The sequence below is a fragment of the Varroa destructor genome, unplaced genomic scaffold (genome assembly GCF_002443255.2).
Source record: "Varroa destructor unplaced genomic scaffold, Vdes_3.0 BEIS01000007.1, whole genome shotgun sequence".
NCBI lineage: Eukaryota > Metazoa > Arthropoda > Arachnida > Mesostigmata > Varroidae > Varroa > Varroa destructor.
The window spans coordinates 3,356,341-3,369,235 of NW_019211460.1; the positions used below are offsets into that span (position 1 = coordinate 3,356,341).

At 38.4% G+C, this 12,895-nt stretch overlaps 1 protein-coding gene and 1 long non-coding RNA gene across 9 annotated transcripts; one reads left to right on the plus strand and one right to left on the minus strand.

Annotated features, from left to right (window-relative positions):
- Positions 1-316: 316 nt before the first annotated feature.
- LOC111253676 (uncharacterized) lies at positions 317-5,927 on the plus strand. Of its 7 annotated transcripts, none has more exons than XM_022813446.2 (7): positions 318-1,022; positions 1,576-1,717; positions 2,249-2,683; positions 3,399-3,459; positions 4,144-4,219; positions 4,825-5,165; positions 5,640-5,927. In XM_022813446.2, the coding sequence occupies exons 3-7, from the start codon at positions 2,618-2,620 to the stop codon at positions 5,831-5,833; spliced, it is 738 nt and encodes a 245-aa protein (XP_022669181.1). In that variant the 5' UTR covers positions 318-1,022; positions 1,576-1,717; positions 2,249-2,617; the 3' UTR covers positions 5,834-5,927. The 7 variants fall into 7 exon arrangements, with proteins under 7 accessions (XP_086830326.1, XP_086830327.1, XP_022669181.1 ...); XM_086974203.1 differs by having other exon boundaries at positions 1,605-1,717; XM_086974204.1 differs by having other exon boundaries at positions 1,617-1,717.
- LOC111253678 (uncharacterized) lies at positions 4,451-12,881 on the minus strand. Of its 2 annotated transcripts, XR_015316490.1 has the most exons (6): positions 12,838-12,881; positions 9,073-10,270; positions 7,946-8,030; positions 7,336-7,425; positions 6,758-6,971; positions 4,451-5,794 (listed from the first exon to the last, which is right to left on the minus strand). It is a non-coding gene; the product is annotated as an uncharacterized LOC111253678 (long non-coding RNA). The 2 variants fall into 2 exon arrangements; XR_015316489.1 differs by lacking the exon at positions 6,758-6,971.
- Positions 12,882-12,895: the final 14 nt, after the last annotated feature.

Consider the following 12,895-nt stretch of genomic DNA (forward strand, 5'->3'; position numbering starts at 1 on the left):
ATTTAAATTCAATATAATGTATCTATGCATTATTACTGATATAATAATGTTTTTTTAGATTTTGTAATTTTCCGTGAATTTTTTATTGAGCAACTGTCGGTCTCCCCTTTGGGGAGGTATATCGGCGATTGGTGATGGTTAGCGCAGGCGAAAAAAAAAAAAATGCACGTATTTCAATTATCCCGCGTCATAACAAGCTCAATTCGAAACAGCCGAGTGTTGAGGGCGAGTCACGCTGCCAACGTTTGATTCCCTCGCCTGAGGGAAAGACGTCTTAGCGCTCCTCCCCCGTTGCTTCATCAAGTAACGAAATAGCGGATGTTTCCTCAGCCCCTTCGTTGATCGTCGCCTTTTCGTGTCTGACTAAACAGCTACGCAATGAACGACCCTATAGATAGATACGTATTTTTGCCGTTTTCCTTTCAGTTCCATTCTCGAGTTCCTAAATATTTTCTGTGAAACAACACAATGCAACGACTGGATGAGTATTTTATGTACTTGCGAACCAGTAATAAGTCGGCTGGCCGTCCATCTGTTAAACGATTAACACAATTGTTTGCGAAATCTAATCCTCCTTCTTTAGTTTCTACGCAGTGGACATTCTTAACCTCCTCGGTTGAAATATTGCAAAGTCCAGATGAAGCCTTCATCCAACTATGAGTTACCGTCCGGCCATTTCTAGTTACTCTCAATGTTACGCAATATTCTTAAAGATTCATTCCGCTGATATATTGGACAGTCACGCTGGATGTGTAGGTAGAGGTAGTACAAAACGATTGGCAGAAAGCGTCAATATAGGGCGGGTCGTCGTTGCGGTGCAGTACTGAAATGGCAGTCGACATATCGAGGTGACCCATTGAGCTGGAATATGGAGTTACATCTTTCTTCAGCCATTTTTTTCTTGATCGTCGTGATGTCGGCGTGGACGCTTTTTTCTACAATTGGCGAAGCTAAAGTGTTTTCGAAATGTGACTTTGTCGCCGAAGCTAAAAAACATTTTCCAGTGGAACAGATCGATAAATGTAAGTAAAAGATGAGGCGAATTAAGAAGCACGTGGCAGCATAAAATGCAATTTCTAGATGAAAGCAATACAATAGGACCCACCATCGAACAGAGTGGCAGGTACGATACAGAGATATACATTTCTTACTGGTTTTCTCGTACCTCGAAGCCTTCCGTACAACTTAGATTTCCACTTCAAACATCTGTTGCCCCATGATTGAATCGAATTGGATAGGTTTGTCAGTCATCGAACTAATAACTTGAAACGCAGGTACACATCAAAACAGCGTCATGAAGCTTCTGCGTTTTTCGATTAATCATCAGTGAGTAAATATGGCACTGCAAACAGCATAATCATCAAAGATTCTATGTATTCCTGTGCCGTATACTTATTTACACCACTCGACATTTGCTAAGGGCAAAGTTCGTGCGGCCACGTGACTAGCCGTATCATTAGATGGTAAACGCCCAACAATCTATCTATACGTATATATATATATATATATATATATATATATATATGCCTTTTATCATTGAAAACGATCAACGTCTAATTGGACTATACTGTGTAGTACAAACTTCTGCCTATTCAATGCTTGAGCTATTTTTCGAGTTTTGCTAGGGACGTGCATTGCTCGCTACGAGAGCAACTTCAACACCGACGCAATCAATACGGGTAATTGGGACAACTCAACTGACCACGGCATTTTTCAGGTATATAATTTACTATGATAGAAATTTGTCCAGATTATTATATGCACAAAAGATGTACGGCGATCGGTCTCTTGGGTCAGGGTAGGACTTACGGATATAGAGCGGAAGAGGGGAATTTTATTGTAGTTTTTTTTGCAGGCGTTCTTACGTTTTACGTAATACTGTAGCGATAAGAATGACGTTCATCTCGAGAAACTAGACCTTTTCTAATTGGTCGTTTAACTGATACAGACGTTTTAGGTTATCACGGGTAGCAGGTAAAGCATAATGACAGAAACACAATATGAGCCCCCGGCGAGCTTTCAATACAACTACAAACGAACATAGTGCATTCTCTATTATTTTTTTTCTTCTAACACTAGTGTATCCTTAGATCTATCATATGCCTCCTTAGGATAATATAAGGCTTTACATTGAAATTGATAGTATCGTTCGTTGCGATTGAATGTTTCATACTGTCACTATCCAAAGCACAATGTTAACCAAGTAAACAAACAACCCAGAGCGTATCATTCTTATTTTGCTACACAGGCTGTACCCGAGGGATGGAACGGCACGAGACTGACCGAAAAGCTAAAATCGAGTATCTGTTGCTCACATAGGAGCAGTTCGACCACAAATTTGAAAACAGGCAAAATAGAATGAATTTCATTTTCGGGAAGATCCCTCTTAACTCTCTTCGGACAAAGGCTGCTTCGTAAGCAACTATTGTATATTTCGTTGAAAGGGAAAGACACTGGTATTGTTAATAGTTACGTAGTCGCTCTTTTCGAGCTCTACTGTAGATAACCCACTCATATAATTTTACACGAATATTCATAGAAAAAAAAAAATGATACTTGCCTAATCTAGAAAATAGGTTACCCAAACGCCATTTATTGTCAAAGCGTTAGCGAACTGATGCCAAAGCAACGCTGCGCGTTGAGCAAGAGAAACCAGCAGGAGGTGTACTATTCATGTTTTAACGTAAGCAATTTTCGAGTAATTAACGCTAATCCAATTGCAGATGGGCTGCCTATTCCTTATAGATCAATTGGTTGTTGCTTGACTGCAGTCCTTGTTGTTGAAAGGGATCATCTTGTGCCCTAAATGCTCTATAAGGAATGAGCATTTGAGAACTATCCCAAACTGTTTGCGGTAGGCTATCTATCTAGGGTAAACCTGATAAGGCAACACACACGTGCAAAACAAATAAACATACTTGCACTCGATGCCCTTCATTACATGTCCAGATCAATCATGATATTAGTGATTTGGAAATCACTATGTAGGGTGCAATAACTAAAATTCATTCAAGAAAGGTCTACCATCGTTGTTCTTATGCCTTTGACCGTGTGGTTAAGCTGTTGTTAGTACAGGATTCGTTTGTTAGATCCTCACCCTATGTGTAACTGCCGGAAGATTGCTTACGATCTTGTTCATTGAGTCAAGCGTGAACAAATATTGCATGGTGTTGACCAATTTAACTATTAAGTCCCATACCTTTTGGACATAATTATTTTTTCGCACTATCTCTAAGGTAGCAATTTCTTCTTGTACTTCTTTACTTCTTGTACAATAAGCGCTGGTGCTGTGGTTTGTTAACACGCTGGCTTTCGGGGACTGAAGGGAACTCGGCTTCACTCGTGAGCCACACATAACCTATATTTTTGTTTGAGTCTTAATGATGATTTACTTTTAGATCAATGATCGATATTGGTGTTCGCCAGGACCAGCCAACATCTGCAACGTCAGCTGTGAAGGTATTTCTCGATATGTAGCATGTCCCGTAGACTGGCCAAAAGACATAAGCACATTTCGTATAGGCTTTCATGAATTAGAATTCCAGCCTACTGCCGTACCAGAGCAGATTACAAAGCTATTTGTCATCTTTGTACCTCGGACCATTTCTACACTATTGGCCAGCCTTAATATTGTTGTTGGCCTATTTTTTCTATGGCTCTTGACGATTAGGAACGAATATCTTCTTCAAAAGGTCATCAATACAAGCCAAGCTCTGTAAAGCAATATTCTGGTTAAGCGAAAGAAACAATCCATTCTACTGATTCTATAGTTTGGCGTAGCTGTAATAAAGATTGCAAACTTTACTCCATGATTCTGGCCTACGAAAGGCTTTCACGACGACAGCAAATGGTGTTGACGCATGCTAGATCTTCCCTTCTTGCTAATAAATTGCTAGAATTTTGGACCTTATTAAGGTCGAATTCAGCTAGCTATGGTAAAACAATCGATGATGACTAACAACTAATGGGGTACTATTGAAAAGCTTCCCTTTATATTCTCTATCAGTATCGCAGGAGCTTCTCAAGTTAGTTTAATCTGCTTCTTTAAGTTGAGTGTTTGCACATTTGACAGTTTACACTCAACAACGTACCATATATGTTGTACTGGAAGACAAATAGTATTTACCGTGTCTCTTATTACAGCTCTACGGTCGGAGAATTTAACAGAAGCAATTGCGTGCGCCCAACGAATTTTATCGATTCAGGGCTTTAGCGCCTGGTAAGTTACAAAGTAGCCGACAATATATAAAGACGAACGACTGTCTTAGCTCTAGCTTCGGCTATCAGTAACATATGTAGTTACAGAGAATAACCCATATTGGAGAGAAAAAAACTGATCATTTTCCTTCAATAATCAAAAACGTGGCATCTTTAGTTAGTTGTTATTACATTTTTCAGAAATAGGTTTTCTTCGAGATTTTCATAACAAATCCAATAAAATACTTAGTCGTTGAGTCTTTTACGTGAACATTTATTTTTATTTCTTCTATAAGGGAACATTTTATGAAACAAGTTCCTTACATGCGCTTTGTCCAGAAAAAGGAAACATCATAAAAAAGGTAGCTACATTCGCAATGTTAAATTTAGCCTAATCTCAGCCCTCTCAATGCCCATCCTTCATTATTATCGAAGAAGTAAATCTGTCTTGTTTCATTCTATCGTTTGTGTCCATTAAAGTATCTGAATACCTAACGAAGTAATTACTACGAAAAACTAAGTAACATGCATAATGTACTATTCGCTAAAACTAAATTGATTTTTATCATCCGTTTATTCTGGGCATGGTGGCCTTAACGAGTTCATGACCTTTTCCATCTGTTTCAGGACCGTGTACCCACTCTATTGCAATAACAGCTTCAACTATAGTCAAGACTGCAACACTCCGGGTAGCGACTTTAGTTCCAGAAAGTTTAGCTTCTCGTTTGCAGCCCCGCCATCGCTTTTCAATCCACTTGATAGTAGAGTCGCAGCAGACAGAAACGTAATAACTGCAGTGAGCAGAATCACAACTCCGTATGTCAAAAACACAGCTTTGCCTTCACCGACCGGAGGTCCTATAATTAAAGGAACTATCGGGTCGATATCAACGTACTTATCGTATTCTACAACAAAAGCATCACCAGCAGCCCTTCAAAACGACCTAAGCTCGTCAACAACCGATTTGGGTAGATTAAGCATAGGGACTTCCGTTTGTCTGTCTATCGCTTGTCTATAGTATACCTGTATTTATCTAAGCAATCGTTTCTGTCATAGTTCTCAATGACGGCATGCATCTAGTGGTTACCGCATGAGATACACAGAACTCTGTAGATTAACAGTCATCACATTTCAATATTATACGTCACTATAAATATACAGAACGAGTATCTTTTCTAAGAATACTTAAAATAGAGAACGATAGGAAGAGCAGTAGCTTATTGCTTCAGCCACAATGCGAATCGGCGGAAGAGATGACTGTAGCCATGCTTCTGATCATCGCCCAGACCCGTGGTAAACAACAGAACAGAAGAGAGGGTTTTGCCCTTGTTTTTGTTTAGACGATTATGAGATATATTCAATGAACTGTACGAAATGGCCAAATTCGTTAACTGCAAACCGTATTGCCTAATAACATGCAATCAAGTAATATTTTATTGCAGGGGTTACAGTTTCCAGTTTAGCGTTTTCCACTTCCTCCTCGGGAATTTATCGTGACAGAACCTTTATTGCTACCACAGTACCGTACTCGTCTTCGACGCTCGGACTCGGGCAGAATTTTCGTCCAGGACCTCAGGGAACTACAGCTCCGCCACACCTAAAGAAACACATCCAGAGAAACGATACTTCACCGTAAAAAATACTGGCTGGTAGTAAGGAAATAGGTGTTCTGTTCCCCTAACGAACAGCGTTCCAGTGCAATAAAGTGATATCTTCTAATAAAGTTGGAATGCTAATGGAATTTATTTATATGTATGAAAAAAATCCAAGTTGAAAAATCTATAGGAACTTGCAATCTAAATTAAGAGGTAATTTATTCGAAAGAGGACTACGCGAAAATATGATGCAGCTAAAAAGCACTACCGAAAGCTTGTAGACGCAGTATCGAATCTCAATTGGTAAAAACCGAGCCTATTATTGTAAGCTAAGTAGCGAACCCGGTGGCTTGACTATTTTTCACCACTAATAAAATTCACTTCAATAAATGTATATAATTTTTGAAATTTATGTAATATTATCATAGACTTGAGTCCGTTAACTAAGGCGCATGAGTTCCTGAAAGTCAAAAGGAACCCTTTTCGGCTATGTTAGGATATTTTACCGTAAATATTTTCCCTGGGTACTCGACTTAACTCGGCCTTGTCCTGTTCATACATTGGACGATCAGAGAACTGTTGTGCTTGAGAGAAGCAAAATAATATTGCTAAATCTGGTATTAATATAAGAGATGAGGTGACTTCGTTGCCGAATAGAACTGACATGATTAGAAATGCAACACCGGAACAATATAGAAAAGTGCCAACTACAAATGCATATCTAAAACTATGAGATCTTAGAAAAAAAAAAAAAAAAAACTGTAGGCCATCTGATAAATTGCCGGTACATCTGCTGCGCTTATGTCAAATTTGTGCTATATAATAACCATTTTTAATCTCGTCACTCATTTTAATTGCCAAAGAAGTCGGAAAAAGCATGTCTTCACATACTGTTTGGTAAAATTACGTACTGGGAAGCAGAATAAAAGCTTAAGACAAAGCAAATTTTCATTTTCCTTTTTTACCTTACATTCAGTTGCCATACAGCTACGGCAACTTGCAAGATCTTGCTTCTACGATAGTAGAATTGTTTTTTGTTGGATCACTCTTATATGAGTGGATGCAACATGTATCATAGGTTATATGTGTAGTTTTATTGATTTATGAGCAGCGAGATTTCCTTTTCTCATATTAACTCAGGTAAGGTGTCCATCGCCGGCAAGTATCGAAACGTAACATCTGTGTGATAGAAACCGCAGTTCATATTTAAATGAGTCATTTCTTCGATTTACGATACGGACATCAGTAACAAAACAGGTCTGTATAAAAATATATCATTTCATTAACCAGTAGTCGCTTATGCAACCTGTTACGCAACCTAACCTAACCTAACTTATGCACAGCATCTACGCGCATATACATGTGCTGCTTTCGCTGTCATGCTTTTTCTTTACTACTTGCAATGTTTAAGTCCTGATACAGTTCATAAGATTGGTCATACACTTTGTAAGGTAACTACTAGTTCTTCATGTAATCTTCTCACGAAATACCATCTCGTTAAGGTAAAAATTCAATGTGCCAAGCCTGAACAGACGACTCTTACTTTTACAGCGCCATCACTCTTCTGTTCCGGCTGTCTACCGTCTACGTACACTGCAGTTGTTCACGGAGAGCAGTCTGTATCTTTGAAACACTTGACAACAACAAGACAGCCGAACTAAAGAGGTCTTAAGTCGGTAATGGGCACAACTACATGTCTTACGAGTACTATAGCACTTTTTTTTTAACAAGTACTTTATTTGTGAGCGTTCATACTACTTAAAATTTAGCCTAAATCTTGTACAAATACACTTGAAATGCTATTTTTTCAATTGTATAAATGAGACGCTCCAACTCAAAGTGTCAGTAACGAAGTGGCCGATTTGAGATGATGCCTTTTAAGTGGACACATCATTATTACTAAAATAGAAGTTCTAAATACTCGTGCAATCTTGCAACACCTTTTGCAGTTTTCGCTAAACAAACTTTCTGTCTATCTTTTTCACGAGCCTGTGTCAACATCCAACCAAAAAAATCCCCCGGTTGCTTGCTACGACTGAGGAAACTTGGCCTTTCGAAATATATATATATGGCTACACTCTTTGCATTTAGGCGGACTATGGGAGTTCTGGCTCTGTCAATGTGATTATAGTTAGAATTTTGGGCTTCGATACCACGAGAAGCCGCTATTATCCACTGTTGCATCGCCAAATTTATCTATTGTCTCCCCAAACGCTTCCAATCTGACATGCGGCAGACCTGCAAATGCACCACAAAGACAATAATTATAATCATCATATGTCTTTTTGCATTATTTACCGATATTTTTAAGCAAATATAGTCACCTACAGGATCTCGAAACTATGTTGCTTAAAATGTGCGAGATGATATAGACACATGGGAAAGGCTTGTTTTCTAGTACGAATTTTCCATTTAAGGTTACATTAACAGCCTATGCATTTCCCGTCAGCCGAATGTTTCCAATGTATACACTTGCAGTAACTTTTTTTCACGAAGCTATTGTGGCGGCTTGTAGCTTCCCTCTGTAATAAACTGGTCAGAATTTGCGAGAACTCTTAGAGCGATCCGGCGTATGTTTCTGATTGTATCAGCCAAATATGAGCTAACTGGAGCACTGCATAGAAGATAGGTAAGCATATTAGGCCCATTTCTTTGCTGGGATGACAGTAGATTATGAAAGATTGGCTCGACTGAAAATACAATTAGGACCGATCAACCCGGGCAACTAATAGGCCAATATATAGCTGTGTAAGTCTAGACGATCTTTTAAGGACATAATGAGAAAAATCCAATTAAATCTTGCGTCCTTTATTTGATAAAGTATTTTTTAATTGTCGGGTAGAGCAGGAATCTTCTGCTTTTATAGGCATATGATTTTGTTGTCATGCAATCTCTCTCAAACAAATTGCGTGAGGTTATTGACATCAGCCTCATAGGTTGTATATTAAATCCTGCCCATAAAACATCCGATTAGTGGATATAATATATGTAATGGTCAAATATTCAATCCGTTAATTGTCGGAAAAGACACTATTATGCAGTGAATGTAATAATTCATAGATTAGCGGGTTTTATATGTACACTTTTAGCAGACGCACGAACACGAATCTAGCCCGCTAACCTGGTGCATCTGAATATATAAAATGGTTCATATTTGGCATTTAATGGTTTAGATCATTACTTAACTTTAGCAATTCGTAATCAATTAACAGCTGTTCATTGATTTTTTTCATTTCGTGTTTAAAAACAAATCTCGCATTTCATCATTGTCACTGCTTACCTATACAGCAGATCCATTTATTGAGAAATGGGGTAGCTTATAAGTCGGTATCCCTGATCAGACTGTTACTGAGCAGAAATGACGTTTTTCGAGCTTCACCTTTGCTACTTAAGCCATTATTTCAGGCGGCCGGCTCCTTCGAACACAGAACGAAGCGTGGCGACGCCCGAATTCAACATTAGAACACTTCTTATGTATTCCTAAGTTGAATAGACAAACATATTACCGACTAATCTATCACCGCAACAAATGTATAGTAAGAAAAAAGCGAGAACCTTAGGATAAATAAACACGAGCGTTGCGGCAGAACTTCGAAAAGTGTCTCGCGCGAAGCGTGACCTTTCTGAGTCGATGGTGTAAAAATAATCCCTCTTGCGCAATGAGTTTTAGTTATCTTGGTTTATATATCACATTGGTGACAATCAATATCATACTATTCAGAACATTATTTTAAGCTATGTAACTCCTTAATAATTTCCGAAAGTTTTAGCTGGAGTCGATCATAGAGAAATTAGGTAGACAGCAGCAGCAGCAACGACAGCGGCAGTTGTAGCAAACGCGCTAAGAAGAAATGATATATGATGATCGAACTATTATTGATTTTATCCTCGGTAATTCTTTTACCTATTCTCCAGGGACAATCCGTCGAACTTATTCATGATTCTGTAGTTGCTTTTAACATTTGACTCTATCTAAGCTAAGTACTAAGCGTTTATTCGGTCTATAAACAAAAACACACAGGCAACAATTGCTATATCACTAGAGCAGACTAGTTAATTTCAAATGACAAGGCACCCATTGCGAAAGCAATTTTTAAACATTAAAATCCTATTACGTAAACATATTTCTAATGTAATATATTTCTGTCCTTGCAATGCTCCTTTTGAAAGGCTGCTATGCCGAAAACATGTACTATGTTGCCTACGTGATGGACACAGCACTGTCCTGAACGACTTCGCTGCCATACAGATGAAATGATACCACCAAGGACCAAAGTAGTACCTGTGATTGAGTCAAATTACCTATTTTCAGCGAAGGAGAGCGCGATGCTAATGATTCTATCTTGGTCTGCGTGACCAAAGGCGGGGAGCTCTTCCGTTTGGGTAACTGGAGTTCCGCAAGGGTTGCAACGTTAAGGACGGCATACTGCTGAACCGCAACAGTTCATTACGGAACTGCCGATGTGAGAACCTAGATGCTTACCATGTAGCGTGTTCAGAAATAAACGCAAAGTCTTCTGAAGGGGGTTGCTAACTTTCTGTATTAGTGTGCTCGGCAACAACCTGTACATGGCAAAAATTTCTATCCTTTTTGGCTAACATTATATGCGTAATCCGTCTTAAGGCGCCTACCAACGTTAGCTATTAATTATATTAATTGCATAGATGCGATGATCAGCAGCAGGTGATGAGACACAGCTAGAAAATTATTTCAAAAGCATTTGGTTCAGAGACTTAAGTGCATAGATCAGATTAATTAGAGCTTTATGTTTCGAGTTTTATGTCAAGTATCGCCGTTAGGTATTCCAGCAGGCAGACGGCTGTCCTATGCCAGGTTTCGAACCCAAACCACAACGCGTCCCTAAGATTAACGATCTAAATGCGTTATCCACGACGTTATCGCGGGGTATTGATTGAAGCTATCTGGCTAGGTACTTTAAGCTTTAGCATATACGCATGCGTACTGTCTATCCATCTGAGTAGGGAATTATCAAAAATAAGATAGAAAACAGACTTAAATGTGCGACTAAGTTTGTCTATGTGCTTCCATTTTCACCTCTTTGGTCTAACTATGTGATTTCGAATAGACTTTTTTAGAAAGTTAATCAACTGGATACCATTGTCTGCCATTGATGCAAGCATGTTTTTAACATTAGTATCCTTCTTTTGTGGCTAAGTTATTTGGCTTCAAGTGAAAAACAGGCGGTCTGAATGTAAGCATCTTAGAAGCCGTAGTTACCAATTTGCCCTGGGTTCGTCTAAGTTCGGATGGTTTTTGCAGACATATATACGAGGAAAAATTGAAAATCAAAGGGAAAATTTTTGCTCATAACCTTCAAGCAGTGTTGAAAAACTTATTCTACTCTACCGCAATGCGTGACTGGCCTTAATTTTCACTTTATATAGTAATGAATACAGCTTATATTATTTATCTGTTTTTCTTTTGCTCCTATAAACTAGCTACCCAAAAGTTCTGTTCTAAAAACTCTTTTGTCTACCTGGTTATAATCCACGAACGAAATTACTAATACTATAATTCCTTCCATTTGCACAACTTTATAAATTAAAATACTGCATTTTAAAATAACATACATGTTACTATCCAAAGTGGACAGAAGGCGCCGCAGGCTGCACGTGAAACTTGTCATATATTTAAGCTTTCACAAGTTACCGAATTAACATTTTGGTCAGAGGTAAAGATTTTGGGCTGCTTGGCTAGCGACGACCATTTTTGCCTACGACCGTCAGAAGAAGCCAAAGTCTAATTAGAACGTAATAGAAACAACTACTTTCCTTTCCGAATATGGGCTTTAACATGAACAAAGTTTTATTATGAATCTGTTGGAACTTGAGTTCAGTTACCTAGCACAAATAATTCTCGCAAAGCAAAACTGTCCAAATATATTGAACAAGAAAATTAACTGAAGCAATTATTACTCAAAAATAAGCAAAATAAATTAGTAAACATAAGATTCTATCTAAGCTTTGTTAAGAACCTAGCTTTTATTTTATCGGACGAATACTGGGTTTTCACCAAGCTTTTCTGTACTATAGCACGGAATAAAAACAAAGGTAATTAGAAATATTAACGTACATCGTTCGAAATCAGGAAAAAATTGAGACGCACTTATTTACCGAATGTAATCTAACAAGCTGAAAAGTGAAGCTTTGTCACCAAATTATACAGCAGTTAAATAGCCAATTTAGTAGTAAGCCGGCCTCGTTATGTTCCGCTTTAAGATGGTATTCTAAGATTCTCGTCATTATATTTTGCTAATAGACGATAAAAATTAATGTAAAATAGATTTTAGACACGAACTATGTGATTTTTCACGTATACGAATATGAAAAGTTAGGTTATGTTGGCATTTAGTATGAAAACAAAATAATGATTTAATTGGCGGATCTTCCTGTTGCAGATCGGTTACACAGGATAGTCGTCAGATCGAACTTTGTGTCCGCATGGCCTCTCGCATAGAGCAGCTATTTGACGGGCAATCGTAACTTACACTTGAGGGAAAGTTTTGTTACATTTACAGTAGTTAGTCATTAACTTTCCAACCAACCCGCAGCGTAGAAATCGCACTCCCCCCCCTTCACACTCACAAGAATATAAAATGATACAAAAAAGCATTTTGCAATGGTGTTCTTGAAAAAAAGCTAGAGATCGCTAATTTGAATATCCTCTCGGTTTAGGTAACTTGGCATCATTCCTACGATCGTGACATATTTTTCCTAAATGCTACATGAATTCATTAAAATTTTTGTTAGAATGACCTGCGTCTGCAAAGGCAAGGCGAAATACAATGGTAGCGTTAGATATTGCCATACGAGTGTTTACGTAAATATCTCAGATACTCCTACGACAATGTGGATTTAGCAAACGTCACTCGTTCGCCTTTATTCGCTCGAATCACGCAACAAGATGTAACAAAGTGCCAATGATTTAATAATAAAATATCATAGTTTGATTTATACTTTCTGCTGGCTATGTTCGCCGTTCGATAAATTGACTGCGCGCATCAACCAGCTTTCGGCCATTCACCAAGGGTTGCCTTGTCCAGCTCCCAACGGAAGACAGGATATCTCCCTCACCGACCGCT